This window comes from Pongo abelii, chromosome 19 (genome assembly GCF_028885655.2).
Source record: "Pongo abelii isolate AG06213 chromosome 19, NHGRI_mPonAbe1-v2.0_pri, whole genome shotgun sequence".
Taxonomy (NCBI): domain Eukaryota; kingdom Metazoa; phylum Chordata; class Mammalia; order Primates; family Hominidae; genus Pongo; species Pongo abelii.
Window position 1 is genome coordinate 67,279,471 of NC_072004.2, and position 21,279 is coordinate 67,300,749.

The 21,279-nt window shown below is 44.1% G+C and overlaps 1 protein-coding gene across 4 annotated transcripts in view; it reads left to right on the plus strand.

The window, feature by feature from the left end:
* TTLL6 (tubulin tyrosine ligase like 6) overlaps positions 1-18,437 on the plus strand; it is a 58,139-nt gene extending 39,702 nt beyond the window's left edge. For 3 of the 4 annotated variants that reach the window (XM_054546344.2, XM_054546345.2, XM_054546347.2), the window contains 4 exons: positions 7,795-8,164; positions 8,634-8,931; positions 9,954-10,112; positions 17,771-18,437. In XM_054546344.2, the coding sequence (XP_054402319.2) occupies positions 7,795-8,164; positions 8,634-8,899 (636 nt within the window). In that variant the 3' untranslated portion in view covers positions 8,900-8,931; positions 9,954-10,112; positions 17,771-18,437. Of the gene's footprint in view, positions 1-7,794; positions 8,165-8,633; positions 8,932-9,953; positions 10,113-17,720 lie in introns of all 4 variants that reach the window. The other variant, XM_054546346.2, reaches the window with a different exon arrangement.
* Positions 18,438-21,279: the final 2,842 nt, after the last annotated feature.

Consider the following 21,279-nt stretch of genomic DNA (forward strand, 5'->3'; position numbering starts at 1 on the left):
AGTCTCAGCTTACTGCAACCTCCGCCGTCCAGGTTCAAGCAATTCTCCTGTCTCAGCCTCCTGAGTAGCTGGGACTACAGGCGCCCACCACCATGCCCGGCTAATTTTTGTATTTTTTGTTTTTTGAGACAGAGTCTCACTCTGTCGCCCAGGCTTGAGTGCAATGGCGCGACCTCAGCTCATTGCAACCTCCACCTCCCAGGTTCAAGTGATTCTCTTGCCTCAGCCTCCTGAGTAGCTGGGATTACAGGCTCCTGCCACCATGCCCAGCTAATTTTTGTATTTTTAGTAGAGACAGGGTTTCACCAGGTTGGCCAGGCTGGTCTCGAACTCCTGACCTCAGGCGATCCACCTGCCTCGGCCTCCCAAAGTGCTGGGATTACAGGCATGAGCCACTGCGCCCAGCTTAATTTTTGCATTTTTAGTAGAGACGAGGTTTCACCATATTGGTCAGGCTGGTCTCAAACTCCTGACCTCAGGTGATCCTCCTGCCTCGGCCTCCCAAAGTGCTGGGATTACAGGCCTGAACCACTGCGCCCGGCCACTCGTATGTTTTTTCTAGAAGTTTTATAACTTTGGCTTTGTGTTTCAGGTTCATAATCCACATCAAATTAATTTTTAAGTATGTTAGATGACAAGATCCAAGGTTTGTTTTTCCCATATATATGTTCAGTTGTTCCAAAACTATTTATTGTAAAGACTTTCCTTTATCATTGAATTGCTTTGGTAACTTGGCTGAAAAGTGATTGACCATGTAAATGTAGATCTATTTTTGTACTCTATTCTGTTCCTTTGATTTTTTAGGGGTGTGTGTGTGTGTGTGTGTGTGTGTATGTCTATCCTTATGCCAATACCACATTGTCTTGATTACTGAACCTATATAGAAAATCTTGGAATTAGATAATATAAGTCCTCCACTTTTGCTGTTCTTTTTCAAGACTGTTTTGGGTCTTCTAGGTCCTTTGCATTTCCACTTAAATTTTAGAATAAATTCATCAATTTTTGCAAAAAAACAAGCTGGGATTCTGATTGGCATTGTGCTGAATCTGCAGAAAATTTTGAGGAGAAACAATGTCTTTAACAATAGTGAATCTTTGGTATTATGCAACAAGAAATCAAAATAAAACAAAATAGTGAATCTTCCAATCTTCCAACATTATTTATCTTTCCATTTTATTTAGATATTCTCTAATTTCCTCAACAAAGTTTTATAGTTTTCAATGTAGACATTTTGCACATCTTTTGTTAAATTTATTCCTAAGTATTTGTTTTTTGACAATATTGTAAATTGAATTATTTCTTTAAATTTTAATTTCCAGTTGTTGTTAGCATATAGAAATAATGATTGATGTATACTATCTTGAATTTTGAGACTTAAATTTCTTTTTTTTGAGACAGAGTCTCGCTCTGTCACCAGGCTGGAGTGCAGTGGCACGATCTTGGCTCACTGCAACCTCCGCCTCCCAGGTTCAAGTGATTCCCCTGCCTCAGCCTCCTGAGTAGCTGGGACTACAGGCACACACCTGGCTAATTTTTTTTTGTATTTTAGTAGAGACAGGGTTTTACCATGTTGGCCAGGATGGCCTTGATCTCCTGACCTTGTGATCCGCCCGCCTCGGCCTCTCAAAGTGCTGGGATTACAGGCATGAGCCACCGCGCCCAGCCTAGACTTAAATTTCTTATGAATTCTAGTAAGTTTTTTTGTTGATTCTTTAGGATTTTCATTATATGTCATTTTCAAATAAAGACAGTTTTATTTCTTTCCAATCATTAGTGTCTTTATTTTTCTTGCTTTATTGCACTGGCTAGGACTTCTCGTACAATGTTGAATAGGGGTGGAGACAGCAAACATCTTTGTCTTGTTTCCAATTTTAGCAGGGAAACATTCAATCTTTTACTATTAAGTATGATGTTAGCTGTCAGGTGTTTGTAGATGCCCTTTATCAGATTGAAAAAGGTCACTTCTATTCCTAGTTTGCTGAGAGTTTTTTAAAATAATGGATGGATGAGACTAGGTGCGGTGGCTCACGCCTGTAATCCCAGCACGTTGGGAGGCCAAGGTGGGCAGATCACCTGAGGCTGGGAGGTCGAGACTAGCCTGACCAACATGGAGAAATCCCGTCTCTACTAAAAATACAAAATTAACCGGATGTGGTGGTGCATGCCTGTAATCTCAGCTACTCAGGAGGGTGGGTCAGAAGAATTGCTTGAACCCGGGAGGCAGGGATTGTGGTGAGCCAAGATAGCACCATTGCACTCCAGCCTGGGCAATAAGAGCAAAACTCTGTCTCAAATAATAATAATAATAATAATAATAATAATAATAATAATAATCATAATAGATGGATGTTGAACCTTGTCAAGTGCTTTTTTGGCATCAAGTGATATAATCATATGGATTTCTTTCTTTAGACTGCTAATATGGTGGGTTACACTGATTGATTTTTCAATATTGAACCTACCTTGCATTCCCAGGATAAACCTCACTTGGTCATCGTATATTTTTTAATACATTGCTAAATTTAATTTGCTAAAATTTTTGTTGGGAAATTTTATGTCTAAGTTCATAAAAGATACTGGTCTATAGTGTTTTTTTTCTTCTATTTTCTTTGCCTATCTTTGATATCAGTGTAATTCTGGCCCCATAAAGTGAGTTGGGAAGTAGGAATTATTCCTTTCTCTTTTGTTTTCTGCAAGAGATTATATAGATTTGTTGTTCTTTCTTTTTTTTTTTTTTTAAGATGGAGTCTCACTCTGTCACCCAGGCTAGTGTGCAGTGGCACGATCTTTGCTCAGTCTTCCGGGTTCAATTAATTCTCCTGCCCCAGCCTCCTGAGTTGCTGGGATTTACAGGTACCTGCCACTATGCCCAGCTAATTTTTGTATTTTTAGGAGAGATGGGGTTTCACCATGTTGGCCAGGCTGGTCTCGAACTCCTGACCTCAAGTGATCCATCCTCCTCAGCCTTCCAAAGTGCTGGGTTACAGGCATGAGCCATGGTGCCTGGTGATTCGTCATTATTTCTTATCTAAGTATTTGGATAGAATTCTCCAGAGAAACTATCTGAGCCTGGATATTTCTTTTTTAGAGTATTTTAAACTAAAAATTCAATTTAAAAAAAAAGTAGATATAAGACTATCCAAATCACTTATTTTATTTTGAATGAATTTCGGCAGTTTGTGGTTTTTGAGGTATTGGTTCATTTCATCTAAGGTGGCTTTATACATGAAGAGTTATTTATAGTAGTCCCTATTTTCATTTTAATGTCTGTAGAGTCTAGTGATAACCTCTTTTTCATTCCTGATATTAGTAATTTTCTTATTCTTTCTCTCTTTTTTACTTCATAAATGTTGCTGGAGTTATCAATTTTATTGACCTTTAAAAAAAAAACTGGATTTTGGACCGAGCGTAGTGGCTCACGCCTGTAATCCTAGCACTTTGGGAGGCCGAGGCGGGCGGATTGCCTGAGTTCAGGAGTTCGAGAACAGCCTGGGCAACACGGTGAAACCCCGTCTCTACTAAAATACAAAAAATTAGCTGGGCGTGGCAGTGTGCGCCTGTAGTCCCAGCCACTGCACTCCACCCTGGGCGACAGAGCAAGACTCCATCTCAAAAAATAAAAATAAAAACCAAAAAAAACCCTGGATTTTGGTTTCATTGAGTTTTGTCTATTTTTCTATTTTTGATTTTATTGATTTCTGCTATTTATTAATACTTTCCTTCTGCGTGCTTTGGATTTATTTTACTTTTCTAGTTTTTTTTTTTTTTTGAGACGGAGTTTTGCTCTTGTTGTCCAGGCTGGAGTGCAATGGCACGATCTCGTCTCACTGCAACCTCCACTTCCCAGGTTCAAGCGATTCTCCTGCCTCAGCCTCCCGAGTAGTTGGGATTACAGGCATGCACCACCACGCCCAGTTAATTTTGTATTTTTAGTAGAGATGGGGTTTCTCCATGTTGGTCAGGCTGGTCTTGAACTCCCGACCCCAGGTGATCCACCCACTTCGGCCTCCCAAAGTGATGGGATTGCAGGCGTGAGCCACCCCACCCGGCCACTTTTCTAGTTTTTTAAGGAGAAAGCTTAGACTATTGAGTAAGACTTTTTTCCTAATATAATCATTTATTTATTTTTATTTTTAGACAGGCTCTCACTCCGTTGCCCAGGCTGAAGTGTAATGACACAATCACGGCTCACTGCAACCTCAATCTTCCTGGGCTCAAGCAATCCTCCCACCTCAGCTTCCTGAGTAGCTGGGATACAGGCATGCACCACCACGCCCAGCTAATTTTTGTATTTTTATTAGAGTCTGGGTTTTACCATGTTGGCCGGGCTGGTCTCAAACTCCTGACCTCAAGTGATCCACCTGCCTTAGCTTGTCAAAGTGCTGGGATTATAGGCATGAGCCTGTAATGTGTCTGGGTGTGGTTTTATTTGTAAAAGGTGGAAGATTTATACCATCTAAAGAGAAACCAGAGTATGGTTTTATTTGTATTTATCTTACTTAGGGTTCTTGATCTTGTTTTTATAAGTTGATGGCTTTCACCAAATTTGAGAAATTTATTGCCATTATTCAAAATCTTTTGCTGCCTTATTTTGTTTCTCTTCTCTTCTGGACCCTTCAACAACGTGTATGTTGTCACAGAATATTGTCTCACAGACTTCTTAGGTTCTACTTACTTTTCTTTAATCTTGTTTCTCCTTTGTTTTCAGATTGAATAATTTCTATTGCTCTATAGTCAAACTCGCTGACTGTTTTGTCTGCCATTAAGCCCATTCAGTGAATTTTTTATTTCAATTATTATACCTTTAAGCCCATTCAGTGAATTTTTTATTTCAATTATTATACCTTTAAGCCCAATAGAAATACTACTCAGTTCTTTTTATTTATTTTTTTGAGACAGGGTCTCACTCTATACCCAGGCTGGAGTGCAGTGGCACAATTACAGCTTACTGCAGCCTCAACCTTCTGGGCTCAAGCAATCCTCTGGCTTCTGCTTCCCAAATAGGTGGGACACAGGTGCATGCTACCATGCTTGGCTAATCTTTGTAGTTTTTGTACATATTGCCCAAGCTAGTGTTCTTTTTTATAGTTTGTGTTTTTCTGCTTAGATTCCCAACTTTTGAATTTTGTATGCATACATTCTTTTAATTTTTTTTTTTTTTTTTTGAGACGGAGTCTCACTCTGTCGCCAGGCTGGAGTGCAGTGGTACAATCTTGGTTCACTGCAACCTCTGCCTCCCAGGTTCAAGTGATTCTCCTGCCTCAGCCTCCCGAGTAGCTGGGACTACAGGCGCGTGCCACCACACCCAGCTAATTTTTTGTATTTTTAGTAGAGACGGGGTTTCACCATGTTGGCCAAGATGGTCTCGATCTCTTGACCTCGTGATCCGCCCACCTCGGCCTCCCAAAGTGCTGGGATTACAGGCGTGAGCCACCATACCCAGCCATATTCTTTTAATTCTTTGGCCATATTTATAATGCCTGCTAAAGTTCTTGTCTGCTAATGAGCCAACATTTGGGTCATCTCATAGTATTTTATTTCCTTATTTTTATTTATTTATTATTTTAATTTTTTAAGCAATATGGTCTTGCTATGTTGCCCAGGCTGGTCTGGAACTCCTGGCTTCAAGCGATTGCTTGGCTTCCTTGGCTTCCCAAAGTGCTGGGATTATAGGTGTGAGCCACTGCGGCCAGTTGGTCTTAGAGTATTGACTACTTTTTTCTCTTGAGTGTGGATTATGTTTTTCTGGTTTCTTTCTTTTCTTTTCTTTTTTTGCATATCTAGTGGGCTTTTTTGTTTTGTTTTGTTTTGTTTTGAGATAGAATCTCGCTTTGTTACCCAGGCTTCTGGAGCGCGGTGGCGCAATCTCAGCTCACTGCAACCTCTGCCACCCGAGTTCAAGTGATTCTTCTGCCTCAGCCTCCCGAATAGGTGGAATTGCAGGTGCCTGTCACCATGCCCGGCTAATTTTTGTATTTTTAGTAGAGATGGGGTTTTGCCATGTGGGCTAGGCTGGTCTCAAACACCTGATCTCAAGTGATCCTCCTGCCTTGTCCTCCCAAAGTTCTGGGATTACAGGTGTGAGCCACCGCACCTGGCCATATCTAGTGGTTTTAAGTTTGGATGCTGGACATCATGAATTATGCATGATGCAGTGATTCACTGTAGAGTCTCTGGATTCTGTTTGTTCTTCTAAAGAGTGATAAATAAATAAATGTATATATATATACACTAATGTGTGTGTATATATATAATATATATTTATATATATATATATTTTAGTCAGGGTCTTGCTCTGTCGCCCAAGCTGGAGTGAAGTGGTGTGATCATAGCTCACTTATAACCTCAAGCTCTCAGGCTCAAGTGATCCTCTTGCCTCAGCCTCCTGAGTAGCTAGGACTACATGCTTGGCTAATTTTTAAACAATTATTTTAGAGATGAGGATCTTGCTGTGTTGCTCAGGCTGGTCTCAAACTCCTGGCCTAAAGTGATCCTTCCACCTCTGCCTCCCAAATAATTGGGATTACAGGCATGAACCACTTTGCCCAACCTAAAGAGTGATTTTTATTTGAGCAATCCATTAACTTCACATTCTAAATCTACTGTGGTCAGCAGCAATCGAAATCTTATTAGTTATTTCAGCCTGCAGTGCTATTTTTTATTGGGTCGCCTGAGATCCTTTCCTCCTCATTCCACACCCCCCAGCATGTGTAGTTTATCAGTCACGCTAAACTGCACATGAAAGGATTTCACACTTTCACAATTTACACTCTGTTTCTCTGGCTTCTCTGATTGCCTCAAACTTTACCTCTAGCCAGTAAGTCTGTGGCTTCTGCTGCCCACACCATGTGGATTGTGGGTGTCCTTGGACAAAAAGCTGCAAAGCTGCAGATCTCATAAAGTGCAGTTTCTTTTTTTCCCCAAGACTAGTTTTTTTTGTTTGTTTGTTTGGTTGTTTTTGTTTGTTTGTTTGTTTTTGAGACAGAGTTTCACTCTTGTCACCCAGGCTGGAGGACAATGGTGTGATCTCAGCTCACTGCAACCTCTGCCTCCCAAGTTCAAGTGATTCTCCCGCCTCCAGGAGGCAGGAGATTACAGGCTCATGCCTGTAATCCCAGCACTTTGGGAGGCTGAGGTGGGCCGATCACTTGAACCCAGGAGTTTGAGACCAGCCTGGGCAACATGGCAAAACCCCATCTCTACAAAAAATACAAAAGTCGGATGTGGTGGCGCATGCCTGTGGTCCCAGCTACTTGGGAGACTGAGGTGGGAGGATTGCTTGAGCCCAGGAGGTGGAGGTTACAGTGAGCCAAGATTGCACCACTGCGCTCCAGTCAGGGTGACAGGGTGAGACCCTGTCTCAAATAATAATAATAATAATAATAATAATAACAATAACAATAATAATACCTATTGTTCTTATTGCCAATCTTTATTGTTTATAATCTGTCTCATGTTTAGAGACTTTTAGAGGAGGCTGTATTCTACTGTCTTCTGCCCTACTGTTTAACCAATTCATGGTGAAGAAACTATTCTAACCTAATCTTTCTTGCTGCTAATGAACCAGCTCTTAATCTGTTTATTTTAATCAAGAATAGCATGGGAGCTGGGCATGGTGGCACTCACATGTAGTCCCAGCTACTCAGGAGGCTGAGGCAGGAGCATCACTTGAGCCCAATTCGAGACCAGCCTGGGCAGCATAGCAAGACCTTGTCTCAAAAAAAAAAAAAAAAATAGCATAGGAAGGAACCCTTTGCTTTCCACAGTCTCATTTTGAACTGTCTTTTCTTCCAGCACTTAACCTCCGTAGAAACCACCCCAGAATCTACCACCCAACTCTCAATCTCCCCAAAGTCTCCGCCAATCCTGGCTGTGACCGCCAGCTCTGAGTACAGTGGCCCAGAGACGGACAGGGTGGTATCCTTTAAATGCAAGAAGCAGCAGACCCCTCCACACTTAACCCAGAAGAAAATGGTGAAACCTTTTCTGCCCACAAAATCCAAGAGCTTCTGGGGGAGTCCGAACACAAACTGGACTTTGCTAAAGAGTGACATGAACAAGCCACATTTGATATCCGAGCTACTCACCAAGCTTCAACTGAGTGGGAAGCTCTCCTTCTTCCCAGCTCACTACAACCCCAAGCTGGGGATGAATAACCTGTCACGTGAGTGCCAGTGTGTACAGGGATGTGCCAGGAGCTTAAAGGGGAGAGGGACCGATAGAACCAGTCCTAATCTTTGGGGAGCTCCCAGTCTTTGGAGGGGGGACAGCCCCGTCTTCGGGGAAACCCCAGTCTGATGGTGGAGACACAGTCCATACCATTAGGAAGTCTCTAGTCTGATTGGGAAGACAAAAAAGATAAAGACAGATTGCTGTCCAAGTCCCTTCTTCACCATTTCCTTGTTCTCATTCACATGAGGCTCATTCAGCTGAGGCTGCACCAGTTACTGATGTTAAGTATGAAAAAATGGGGAAGAAAAACTATTTGGAGAAAAGGAGCAATGGCTGATTCTGGCTCAAAGAGCTTCAGCCAGTTATAGACCATGGGACCCTACTGGGAGGTGGTCTTCACCAGGAATTTGTGCTGAATCCAGCAGCACAAATCGCTGATGCTTCTGACTTTGCCTTTCCAGAAAACCCCTCCCTGCCTGGGGAGTGCCACTCCCGCAGTGACAGCTCTGGCGAGAAGAGGCAGCTGGATGTGTCCTCCCTCCTCTTGCAGAGTCCTCAGAGCTATAATGTTACTCTGAGGGACCTCCTGGTGATTGCCACTCCAGCCCGACTGGATCCAAGGCCTTGTAGAAGCCACACAAGTGCTATGAGGGATCCGTGTATGCAGGATCAAGAAGCATACAGCCATTGCCTGATCTCTGGCCAAAAAGGATGTGAGAGGAGCTAGGCAGGCCCACACATATACTCTTAATGAATTTGGTGCGTTGGCAGGTGCTCTGTGTTTTTCTGGAATGTTGGGTAGGTAGGAGGATGGATGGATTGATAAAGACATACAGGTAAGTAGACAATGAAGACTTAGTAAAAATGTGACCCTGGCTGGGTGCAGTGGCTCATGCCTATAATCCCAGCACTTTGGGAGGCCAAGGCAGGAGGATCCCTTGAGCCCAGGAGTTTGAGACCAGCCTGGGCAACATAAGGGAGACCCCATCTCTACAAAAAATTTTAAAATTAGCTGGGTGTGGTGGCACATGCCTGTGGTCCCAGCTACTTGAGAGGCTGAGGCGAGAAGATTACTTGATGCAAGGGGTTCAAGACTAGCCTGGGCAACATAGCAAGACCCTGTCTCTACAAACAATTTAAAAATTAGGCCGGGTGCAGTGACTCATGCCTGTAATCCCAGCACTTTAGGAGGCCAAGGTAGGCGGATCACAAGGTCAGGAAATCGAGACCATTCTGGCTAACACAGTGGAACCCCGTCTCTACTAAAAATACAAAAAATTAGCTGGGCATGGTGGGATGCGCCTGTGGTCCCAGCCACTCGGGAGGCTGAGGCAGGAGAATTGCTTGAACCTGGGAGGGAGAGGTTTCAGTGAGCTGAGATTGCGCCACTGCACTCCATCCTAGGTGACAGAGTGAGACTCCGTCTCAAAATAATAATAATAATAATAATTTAAAAATTAGCTGGGTGTGGTGGAGCATGCCTGTGGTCCTAGCTACTTGGGAGGCCAAGGTAGGAGGATTGATTGAGCCCAGAGCTGAAGGTTGCAGTGAGTCGGGATTGCACCACGGCACTCCAGCCTGGGTGACAGAGCAACACTCTGTCTCCAAAAAAAAAGTGACCCCCTTGCTATGTATTAATATATTTCTGATAGAACTGATCTGCCCCCACTAGGCACTTTGCCTTGTCTTCCACTTATGGCTAAAATTGAGATAGTCATATATGGAGATCCCAGAAGTAGAACCATGTCAACCATAATGGGTTGATTTTCACACCCTTCAAGCTATGCCGCCTGGTCTACGCCTAGATCACTTGCCCCAAAGGCTGGCCCTGTAGTGGAGTGTGCTGAGGGGACAGAGCAACAGGACAGCAGAGACTGAGATGTGGAACCAAAGGCCTTTGAGAAGCTTCGGTTCCACCGTGCAAAAGGCCCCAGGAGATGGTAAGACGCCCACCGTCTGAACTTCAGTGCTTCTGAGGGAAGGTCATATGTAAAAACTTAGGAGAACTCTACAACGTAGAGCTGTGGAATTAAGGGATCTGTGCTGCTTGACTGTCTAAAGAAGCAGGCTAGAGATTTGAATCCTCTCCCTCCACCCTGCCACCCAAAGCTTACTGTGAGCAGATACTCTGACCTGGCCCCTTGTGACCAGTAGCTCACACTGCAGGAGGGCCTGCAAGGAAACATCCAGCCCATAGAGATCACCTTGGGTTCCTGTAAAAATGCATATTCCAGGGCCTTATCCCAGAAATTCTGATTCAGTGGGTCCTGGGTGGAGAGCTCAGGAATCTGCATTTTATGAAGCTCCTCTAGTTGATTCTGATAGTCGTCTCACCATGCTCAGAGAAGAGCTGGGCCTGATGTTTCCCCATTTCCCTGATGATAGGAATCATATGAGGGCCCTTGTTTAAGCCTGTAGTTTCTCAGGCCAAACCCCCTGGGAATTCTGGCATAAGAGGGCTGGGAAGGGGCCCTGGGAATTTGTCTTTTGAACAAGTCTTTTAAACATGGGTAATAGGTTGGGCACGGTGGCTTATGCCTGTAATCCCAGCACTTTGGGAGGCCGAGGTGGGCAGATCACTTGGTCAGGAGCTTGAGACCAGCCTAGCCAATATGGTGAAACCCCATCTCTACTAAACATACAAAAAGGAGCCCGGCATGATGGCATGTGCCTGTAGTCCCAGCTACAGTTGTGGTGAGCCGAGATCGCGCCACTGCGCTCCAGCCTGGGAGACAGAGCAAGACTCCATCTCGAAAAAACAAAACAAAACAACAACAACAATAAAAACATATGGGTAATAAGTACTTGTCTTACATGTAGACCCAGGCCTGGGCAGAGGAGCCTGTTACAGCCAGCCGTGACCTGTGGGCCTGTTATTGGAGCAAAACTCTCTGATCCTTAAGGAGCTCCAACCCACTATCACTATCTTCAATTCTTGTGCCTCAGCCTCTTGAGTAGCTGGGGCTACAGGCATGTGCCTCCATGCCCAGCCAATTTTTGTATTTCTAGTAGATATGGGGTTTTGCCATGTTGGACAGGTTTTTCTCGAACTCCTGGCCTCAAGCAATTCACCCACCTCGGCCTCCCAAAGTGCTAGGATTACAGATATGAGCCACCGCACCCAGCCTGTTTCTACTATTTAAAAAAGGATGATGTATCACATTACCATGAAAACTTGTATTCAATAGGACTGTTAAATGAAATAATAATGATCAGAAGCCACACAAAGAAAGGGAAGAGATCGTTATAAAAAGAGGGTGTGATAAAGTGCTTCCTGCATTGACCATTGAATTTGGCTCTGAACCTCTTAGCAGAAAAGGCCAGACACAACATCCTATTTTGGTCCTTTTTGTCTGTCCAATCATATTAGACAGTTCCTAGTGGCATGGACTATGTCTCTGCCATCAGATTGGGGTCTCCCTGAGGACAGGAACTTTATTCCTCCCCCTCAAGATTGGGGGCTCCTCAAAGATTGGGACTGGTTCTGTTGGTTTCTCCCCTCACCCCCAAGCTCCGGGTACATCCCTGTGTACACTGGCCCTCACCTGCTTGGAGCTGTAGTGAGCTGGGAAACAGGGAGAGCTTCCCCATCAGTTGAACCTTGGTGAATACCTCTGACATCAGATGCTGATTCTTCATGTCACTTTTTAGCAACGTGGGCTCAGATTCCCCAAGAAGCTCTGGTATTTTGTAGGCAGAGATGGTTTCAATATTTTCTCCTAGATGAGTAAAAATAAGTTTAGTAGTTCTTTAGGGAAGACTTCTTTCCCTGAAAGAGCAGTTTGTCATGTGGAGTCGCACAGATCTTTACTGCCATAATAAACAATGGCTGAGGGCACTGCCATGTGTTAGTATTAGTCATGGTGCTGGGTGTGGTGGTGAGTGCCTGTGGTCCCAGCTACTCGGGAGGCTGAGGCAGAAGGATTGCTTGAGTCCAGGAGTTCCGGGCTGTAATGCGCTATCCTGATCAGGTATCCGCACTAAGTTTGGCATCAGTATGGTGGCCTCCCAGGAGCTGGGGACCACCAGGTTGACTAAGGAGGGGTAAACCAAGACAGAAATGGAGCAGGTCAAAACTCCCATGCTCATCAGTAGTGGGATCACGCTGGTGAATATCCACTGCAATCCAGCCTAGGCAACATAGCAAGACCCCATCTCTAAAAAAAGAAAAAATCAGGGTGATAGTTGGTGATAGTTACCCTTTTTTGCTAGCCGACTATAAAGGCGCCAGCACTCTTCTAGAAAAAGATTTTATCTAATTGAATTTCAATCACAATTGTACACTTTATTTTTATTTTCTTTGGAGACAGTCTTGTTCTGTTGTCCAGGCTGGAGTGCAGTGGTGGGATCATGGCTCACCATAATCTCAAACTCCAGGGCTCAAACAATCCTCTTGCCTCAGCCTCTCATGTAGCTAGGACTACAGGTGCACATCATGACGTCCAGCTAATTTAAAAATTATTTTTGTAGCACAGGGTCTCCCATGTTGCCCAGGCTGGTCTTGAACTCCTGGCCTCAAACAATCCTCTTGCTTCGGCTTCCCAAGGCTCTGGGATTACAGGCGTGAGCCATTGCACTTGGCCTTGAACTTTAGAAAAGAAAAAAAAAAACTGATACTCAAAGAGCATAAGGCTTAACATTCAGCAGGTCCCCCAGTTTTTAATTGGCACAGCAAGGATTTGAGTCAGATGCTTCTGATTCTCAAGCCCCAAGCTCTTGAAGCCTTACTGTCTGCCTGTTAAATGATACTTTTCATATTAGTCTTTAGTTAGAGCTGAGGTGACAATAAGTGGCTCTTCAGTGGAGGCATTTCTGCAGGTAGCAGATATGACGAAGACCAAGCAGAGCCTCCTAGAATACCGTATGGGGTCAACAGATCTCAGAGCTGGCCCCCTGCTTTTAGGCCAAATAATGGCTTCTAAAAGTTCTCTCCAAACTAATCGGACCATAAAGGACTTACACATAAAAAAGCAAACTCCCAAAAGACTATATACAGCAGCATGTCCATTGGAATGCATGATATTAATGCATTGATTTGCAGACGGAGCAGAATGTGGTGTGAAAAGAGGGCTTCTGCACAATAAATAATGGTTGAAGGAAAGAAGGAAGAGCAAGCAGAGGCCTCAATGGAGGATCAGGGGTTTCTTTGGAAAGCATAAGAGTAATAACACCTTCCACACATCAGGTTTACAGACCATATCTCATGGAATCCTCACATTGACAATGTGAGGTTGGCAAGGCAGATGTTATTACCTTATGCCCAGTTTGCAAGTGAAGAAACTCAAGGTTGAAGATGTTAAATGACTTGCCCAACCTCACACAAGTGATGGACTGGACAAACAGCTCTATGTTTCTTCCTCTACCACCTGGCCATGAACTTGGCACCCATTCTGACCCATGTGAGGAATGGAGCCCTGACACATTCCTCCATTTTTCTGCTTTAGTGGCTAGAATATCATTCTTCTTCCTCTGGACCCACTTTCACAGCGGGTTGGTCACTGAGTCCATGGTGCAGATCTGTATAAGAGTTGAATTCTTCAACACATACACCCTCCCAAGACTAAACCAGGAAGAAGTTGAATCTCTGAATAGACCAATAACAGGAGCTGAAATTGTGGCAATAATCAATAGCTTACCAACCAAAAAAAGTCCAGGACCAGATGGGTTCACAGCCGAATTCTACCAGAGGTACAAGGAGGAGCTGGCACCGTTCCTTCTGAAACTATTCCAATCAATAGAAAAAGAGGGAATCCTCCCTAACTCATTTTATGAGGCCGGCATCATCCTGATACCAAAGCCTGGCAGAGACACAACAAAAAAAGAGAATTTTAGACCAATATCCTTGATGAACATTGATGCAAAAATCCTCAATAAAATACTGGCAAACAGAATCCAGTAGCACATCAAAAAGCTTATCCACCATGATCAAGTGGGCTTCATCCCTGGGATGCAAGGCTGGTTCAATATATGCAAATCAATAAATGTAATCCAACATATAAACAGAACCAAAGACAAAAACCACATGATTATCTCAATAGATGCAGAAAAGGCCTTTGACAAGATTCAACAACGCTTCATGCTAAAAACTCTCAATAAATTAGGTATTGATGGGACGTATCTCAAAATAATAAGAGCTATCTATGACAAACCCACAGCCAATATCATACTGAATGGGCAAAAACTGGAAGCATTCCCTTTGAAAACTGGCACAAGACAGGGATGCCCTCTCTCACCACTCCTATTCAACATAGTGTTGGAAGTTCTGGCCAGGGCAATTAGGCAGGAGAAGGAAATCAAGGGTATTCAATTAGGAAAAGACAAAGTCAAATTGTCCCTGTTTGCAGATGACATGATTGTATATCTAGAAAACCCCATTGTCTCAGCCCAAAATCTCCTTAAGCTGATAAGCAACTTCAGCAAAGTCTCAGGATACAAAATCAATGTACAAAAATCACAAGCATTCTTATACATCAATAACAGACAAACAGAGATCCAAATCATGAGTGAACTCCCATTCACAATTGCTTCAAAGAGAATAAAATACCTAGGAATCCAACTTACAAGGGATGTGAAGGACCTCTTCAAGGAGAACTACAAACCACTGCTCAAGGAAATAAAAGAGGATACAAACAAATGGAAGAACATTCCATGCTCATGGGTAGGAAGAATCAATATCGTGAAAATGGCCATCCTTCCCAAGGTAATTTACAGATTCAATGCCATCCCCATCAAGCTACCAACGACTTTCTTCACAGAATTGGGAAAAACTACTTTAAAGTTCATATGGAACCAAAAAAGAGCCCGCATCGCCAAGTCAATCCTAAGCCAAAAGAACAAAGCTGGAGGCATCACACTACCTGACTTCAAACTATACTACAAGGCTACAGTAACCAAAACAGCATGGTACTGGTACCAAAACAGAGACATAGATCAATGGAACAGAACAGAGCCATCAGAAATAATGCCACATATCTACAACTATCTGATCTTTGACAAACCTGAGAAAAACAAGAAATGGGGAAAGGATTCCCTATTTAATAAATGGTGCTGGGAAAACTGGCTAGCCATATGTAGAAAGCTGAAACTGGATCCCTTCCTTACACCTTATACAAAAATCAATTCAAGATGGATTAAAGACTTAAATGTTAGACCTAAAACCATAAAAACCCTAGAAGAAAACCTGGGCATTACCATTCAGGACATAGGCATGGGCAAGGACTTCATGTCTAAAACACCAAAAGCAATGGCAACAAAAGCCAAAATTGACAAATGGGATCTAATTAAACTAAAGAGCTTCTGCACAGCAAAGGAAACTACCATCAGAGTGAACAGGCAACCTACAAAATGGGAGAAAATTTTCGCAACCTACTCATCTGACAAAGGGCAAATATCCAGAATCTACAATGAACTCCAACAAATTTACAAGAAAAAAACAAACAACCCCATCAAAAAGTGGGCGAAGGACATGAACAGACACTTCTCAAAAGAAGACATTTATGCAGCCAAAAAACACATGAAAAAATGCTCACCATCACTGGCCATCGGAGAAACGCAAATCAAAACCACAATGAGATACCATCTCACACCAGTTAGAATGGCGATCATTAAAAAGTCAGGAAACAACAGGTGCTGGAGAGGATGTGGAGAAATAGGAACACTTTTACACTGTTGGTAGGACTGTAAACTAGTTCAACCCTTGTGGAAGTCAGTGTGGCGATTCCTCAGGGATCTAGAACTAGAAATTCCATTCGACCCAGCCATCCCATTACTGGGTATATACCCAAAGGACTATAAATCATGCTGCTATAAAGACACATGCACACGTATGTTTATTGCGGCATTATTCACAATAGCAAAGACTTGGAACCAACCCAAATGTCCAACAATGATAGACTGGATTAAGAAAATGTGGCACATATACACCATGGAATACTATGCAGCCATAAAAAATGATGAGTTCATGTCCTTTGTAGGGACATGGATGAAATTGGAAATCATCATTCTCAGTAAACTATCGCAAGAACAAAAAACCAAACACCGCATATTCTCACTCATAGGTGGGAATTGAACAATGAGAACACATGGACACAGGAAGGGGAACATCACACTTCGGGGACTGTTGTGGGGTGGGGGGAGGGGGGAGGGATAGCACTGGGAGATATACCTAATGCTAGATGACGAGTTAGTGGGTGCAGCGCACCAGCATGGCACATGTATACATATGTAACTTACCTGCACATTGCGCACATGTACCATAAAACCTAAAGTATAATAATAATAATAATAATAAAAATAAAATAAAAATAAATAAAGAATTAGTATATATGTAAAAAAAAAAGAGTTGAATTCTAGGGGATAAACAACCTATTTTGTAGGATCTTCCTTTTTTTTTGAGACAGGGTCTCACTGTGTCATCTAGGCTGGAGTGCAGTGGCACTATCATGGCTCACTGCAGCCTCGACTTTTCAGGCTCAGGAGATTCTCCCACTTCTGCCTCCTGAGTAGCTGAGGCGACAGGTGCTTGTCACCACGCCTGGCTAACTTTTCTTTTCTTTTCTTTTTTCTTTTTGGAGTCTCCCTCTTTGCCCAGGCTGGAGTGCAGTGGTGCGATCTCAGCTCACTGCAACCTCTGCTTCCCAGGTTCAAGCTATTCTCCTGCCTCAGCCTCCCGCTAGCTAACTTTTTCTTCCTGTTTTTTGTTTGTTTGTTTTGCTTTGTTTTTTGAGACAGAGTCTTGCTCTGCCGCTCAGGCTGGAATGCAGTGGTGTGATCTTGGCTTACTGCTACTTTCACCTCCCAGGTTCAGCTGATTCTCCTGCCTCAGCCTCCTGAGTAGCTGAGACTGCAGGTGTGCCACCATTCCTGGCTAATTTTTGGATGTAGCTTTAGTAGATGGGGTTTCTCCATGTTGGCCAGGCTGGTCTCAAATTCTTGACCTCAAGTGATCCACCTGCCTCAGCCTCCCAAAGAGCTGGGATTACAGGCATGAGCCACTGTGCCTGGCCTCATTCTGTAGGATTTTAAGGATGACTCATGGCTTGGTAAAGTGGGATGCCTGGCATCTTACTGAATCAATGGGACCTGCAATGATGCTGATGCTGTTGCTGATGAGGATGATGTTGTGCTGATGGTGATGAGCCCAGCATGAACTGGCCCACGACCCACTTCCCATTGGTGTACTAAAAGCTTTGCATATATTGTCTCAGTCCTCAAGGCATTGTTGTTGTCTTTTTCCAAATGGGGAAACCAAGGCTGAGAGAGGCTAAGTAACTTGTCCAAGGGCATACAGCTTCTTAACCACTATAACAGTCTCTCCAGCCAGCCATCTTGGCTGCTCTTAAATGATCCATATCCAATGTTTCAGGCAAGAAGGCTGCAGGAAGATGAATATTGTGTAGGTAGAATGAGTTTCTGGTGACTACAGATATAAGTCACCTAAGCATCTCTTGATCCACTAGATAGGAATGGTGATGGTGAGTTAATTGACTTTAATATTCTGGAGGCCATTTTAGAGGAAAATCTAAAAAAAAAAATTTTTTTTTTTCCAGAATCAGACTGGATCTCTGCCACTTTTCCCTTCTTACCTCTTAACTTGCAGGAAACAGTTTGTCTCTTCCGACAGTGTCTCCAGTGTTCACAGAATCAACTGAAGTTTTGTTTGCTCATCTAGATATCCTGGTCTTCCATTAGCTCCTAGTAGCAGCACTGGGGCCAACAGCCCTGCCTCTGTGCCCTCCCAGTTAGCTTACAGTGCTACAGGACCATGATTTCTGGGGTTGGACACACCCCAGTTGCCCTACCAGTGGCACTTCTCTGGGTTCCTCACATGGCACCATCATCGAGAATACTCCCCCAGATAAAGCAACTTGGGGAGTAGTGTTTCAGAGAAGGACTCATGATTTCCAGGAGTCAAAAGCCCTCAGTCCACCAACAGAACTATGCCAGTTGGTCTTCATCTCCAAAATAAAAGATGAGGTCAGGGATGGGCATGGTGCATAACTCTGAGCTCTGAGTGAGAGAACTGAGGCAGCTGCAACTTCACAAGGTCAAGGCCCGACCTCCGCCCATTCCCACTAGCCCAAAGACTTGCCACCTCAGTGCCCGAGCATCTTCTGGCGACCTCCCTCACCAGCCCAACTTAATCTCACCAGTGAAAACAGAGGTGAGGTGAGAGTACCCAGCCTGAAGATGCTTCTTCTATCAACCTGCAGAAATGTTACACTTTCCCTTCAGGCATCCATTAATAAAAGAAATTGCCATGCTTACTGCCAGGAGGAGGAGCCTGATTTGGAGGGAGAATGGGAAAGGAGGGTTGTGGGGAGACAGTTATCCTGAGTACCCCTCACTAAGAAAGCTCCAGGCTGGGTGGGGTGGCTCATGCCTGTAATCCCAGCACTTTGGGAGGTTGAGGCAGGCAGATCACCCAAGGTCAGGAGTTCAAGACCAGCTTAGCAAACATGGCGAAACCCCGTCTCTACTAAAAATACAAAAATTAGCCAGGCATGGTGGCGGGCACCTGTAGTCCTAGCTACTCAGGAAGCTGAGGCAAGAGAATCGCTTGAACCCGGGAGGCAGAGGTTGCAGTGAGCCGAGATCGCGCCACTGTACTCCAGCCTGGGCAACAGAGTGAGACTCCGTCTTAAAAAAAAAGCTCCAAATACATTGAAAATATGTCAGGAATCTTTGAAGACTTTCTTGGGACAAATGGTCTACAGTAAGCCCTGCCCTCCTTGCTAGGAGCCCAGAGCCTGATGTGGACGTTGCCCTCTCTGGGGCACTCTGACTCCACCAACTCTGCCTAGCACAGGGCCTGGCTAGACCGCAGGCATAACATCTTTCCTTATCTGCCAGCTCACTCTCTGCCCTTTCCAGGAATGTAATCCATTTTTGCTTCACTCACTCTTCCTGAGTCTGATCCCTGGTGAGACATTTGGGGAATATGAGGCAGAGGTGGAAGAAGTAAGTTCTGAAGACAAGTGCTGGCTTCACAGTGTTGACCTGGCTGTGCCTTATGGATTTCCAATAGAACGAATTTCTGGCCTCAAGAATGTCAGGGGAACCTGGGATGCTTGAAGCCCACAGTACCCTTCAGGCAAAAGACCTTAATTATCCAAGATATTGAATGGAGACGTTAGACTCAAATCATTTGTGTCCAGCTCTGAAACACACATATGTACACATCATCCCCATGTTGGCCTGGTTTTCAAGGATCCTGGGATAGCGTTCTTTTCTTTTTAGTAAATAGTCAAGGCCCACCTGGATGGCAAAAGAAGCCAAGGCCTGGTTATCCCAGCAGACAAGTAAAAGCTTAATTGCCATCTCAACCTCCACAAGCCCATTCCTGACGCCATTCAGAAGGCTCAAAACAAACTGATGTGAGGCCACTTTTCCCATTGTTCTCATCAGGTTGTCAGAGATCACAGCCTGGCCCAAGCAAAAGATGTAAGACTTGCTGAAAAGGGGCTTCCTGGAATCTCTACATCTCTCCCCTTTTCTTCCTGGTCACGAGTTCCAGCCAGTCGAGGTTCCTGAGCTGATAAAAAGGAAGTATCTTAATAGACGATGCCAGAATTATTTGGCTTTCTGTGGGACACTGTGGTGCCAGCACCTTTTCTCCTAGAGACAGGACAAGCAATCTGTGCAGTCGCACAGGGTCCTGCACTTAGAAGAGCCCTGTGTTTGGCTTAATGCCCTGTTGCCACCATATTGAAATTCTGAATCATTTTTGAACAAGGAACTCTGCGTTTTCATTTTTTAGTGGACCTGCCAAATTTTGTAGCACATCCTGTCTAGAGGCTTTAACAGCTCAAGGTTATCCAACAAGAAGGCACAATGTCAGGCTGCCTTCCCAGCCCCACCCACCTCCTGCCTGTTCACTCATAGGGCTCTGCAGAGCACAGTGCTTCTGTGAGACAGAAAAATGCTGTGGCAGTCCCTGCTCCCAAAGAGTGCGCAGTGGAGGAAGGCGGGTCCACAGATAACTAGCCTGAGTTAAGCACCACTAAAAAAGAGTGTCAGTAGACGAGAAGGAAACACCCTCACACCTAGATGGGAGGACCAAGTCCACTTCATTGGAGGAGGTGATATTTGAGGTGGCAGAAAAAGATAAATAGGATTTTATTATTTTTATTTTTTAAGATGGAGTGTCGTTCTGTCACCAGGGTGGAGTGCAGTGGCATGATCTCAGCTCACTGCAACCTCCACCTCCTGGGTTCAAGCTATTCTCCTGCCTCAGCCTCCTGAGTAGCTGGGATTACAGGCGCCCGCCACCACGCCCAGCTAATTTTTGTATTTTTAGTAGAGACAGGTTTCACCATGTTGGCCAGGATGGCCTCAATTTCTTGACTTTGTGATCCTCCCGCCTCAGCCTCCCAAAGTGCTGGGATTACAGGCATGAGCCACCGCGCCCGGCTGATAAATAGGATTTTAAAAGGTGGATATAAGATATGGACTGAGGTATAGAGGCCTGGAAGAAACTAAGAACCCTGAACATGATCAAGAGGTAAGGTCTAGGCTGGGCGTGGTGGCTCATGCTTGTAATTCCAGTACTTTGGGAGGCCGAGGTGGGTGAATCACCGGAGGTCAGGAGTTCGAGACCAGCTTGGCCAACATGGCAAAACCCCGTCTCTACTAAAAATACAAAAATTAGCCAAGTGTGGTGGCACGCGCCTGTAATCCCAGCTACTCGGGAGGCTTAGGCAGGAGAATTGCTTGAATCCAGGAGACAGAGGTGGCAGTGATCCAAGATCATGCTGCTGCACTCCAGCCAGGGCAACAAGAGTGAAACTCCATCTCAAAACAAAAACAAAAACAAAAACAAAAAAGTAAGGTCTAGTCCAGTTTGGCTGGATCAGAAAGGAAATTGGGAGACAAAGATGGAAAGATAGATTAAGAGACCATATTGGAAACCCAGTGACCCTTTGTTTATATTGCCATTATTGCACTCCTCATGATAATGAATTTGTGCAGCTGTCTGTCCACTGGAATGTACCATGTCTCTACATCTTTATATTCTCTGCTTTTAGTTTAGTACCTAGGACATAATAGGAATTCAGTAAATATTTGCTGAATGAATAAATATTGCAGAGGATCTAAACTGTTATCCTG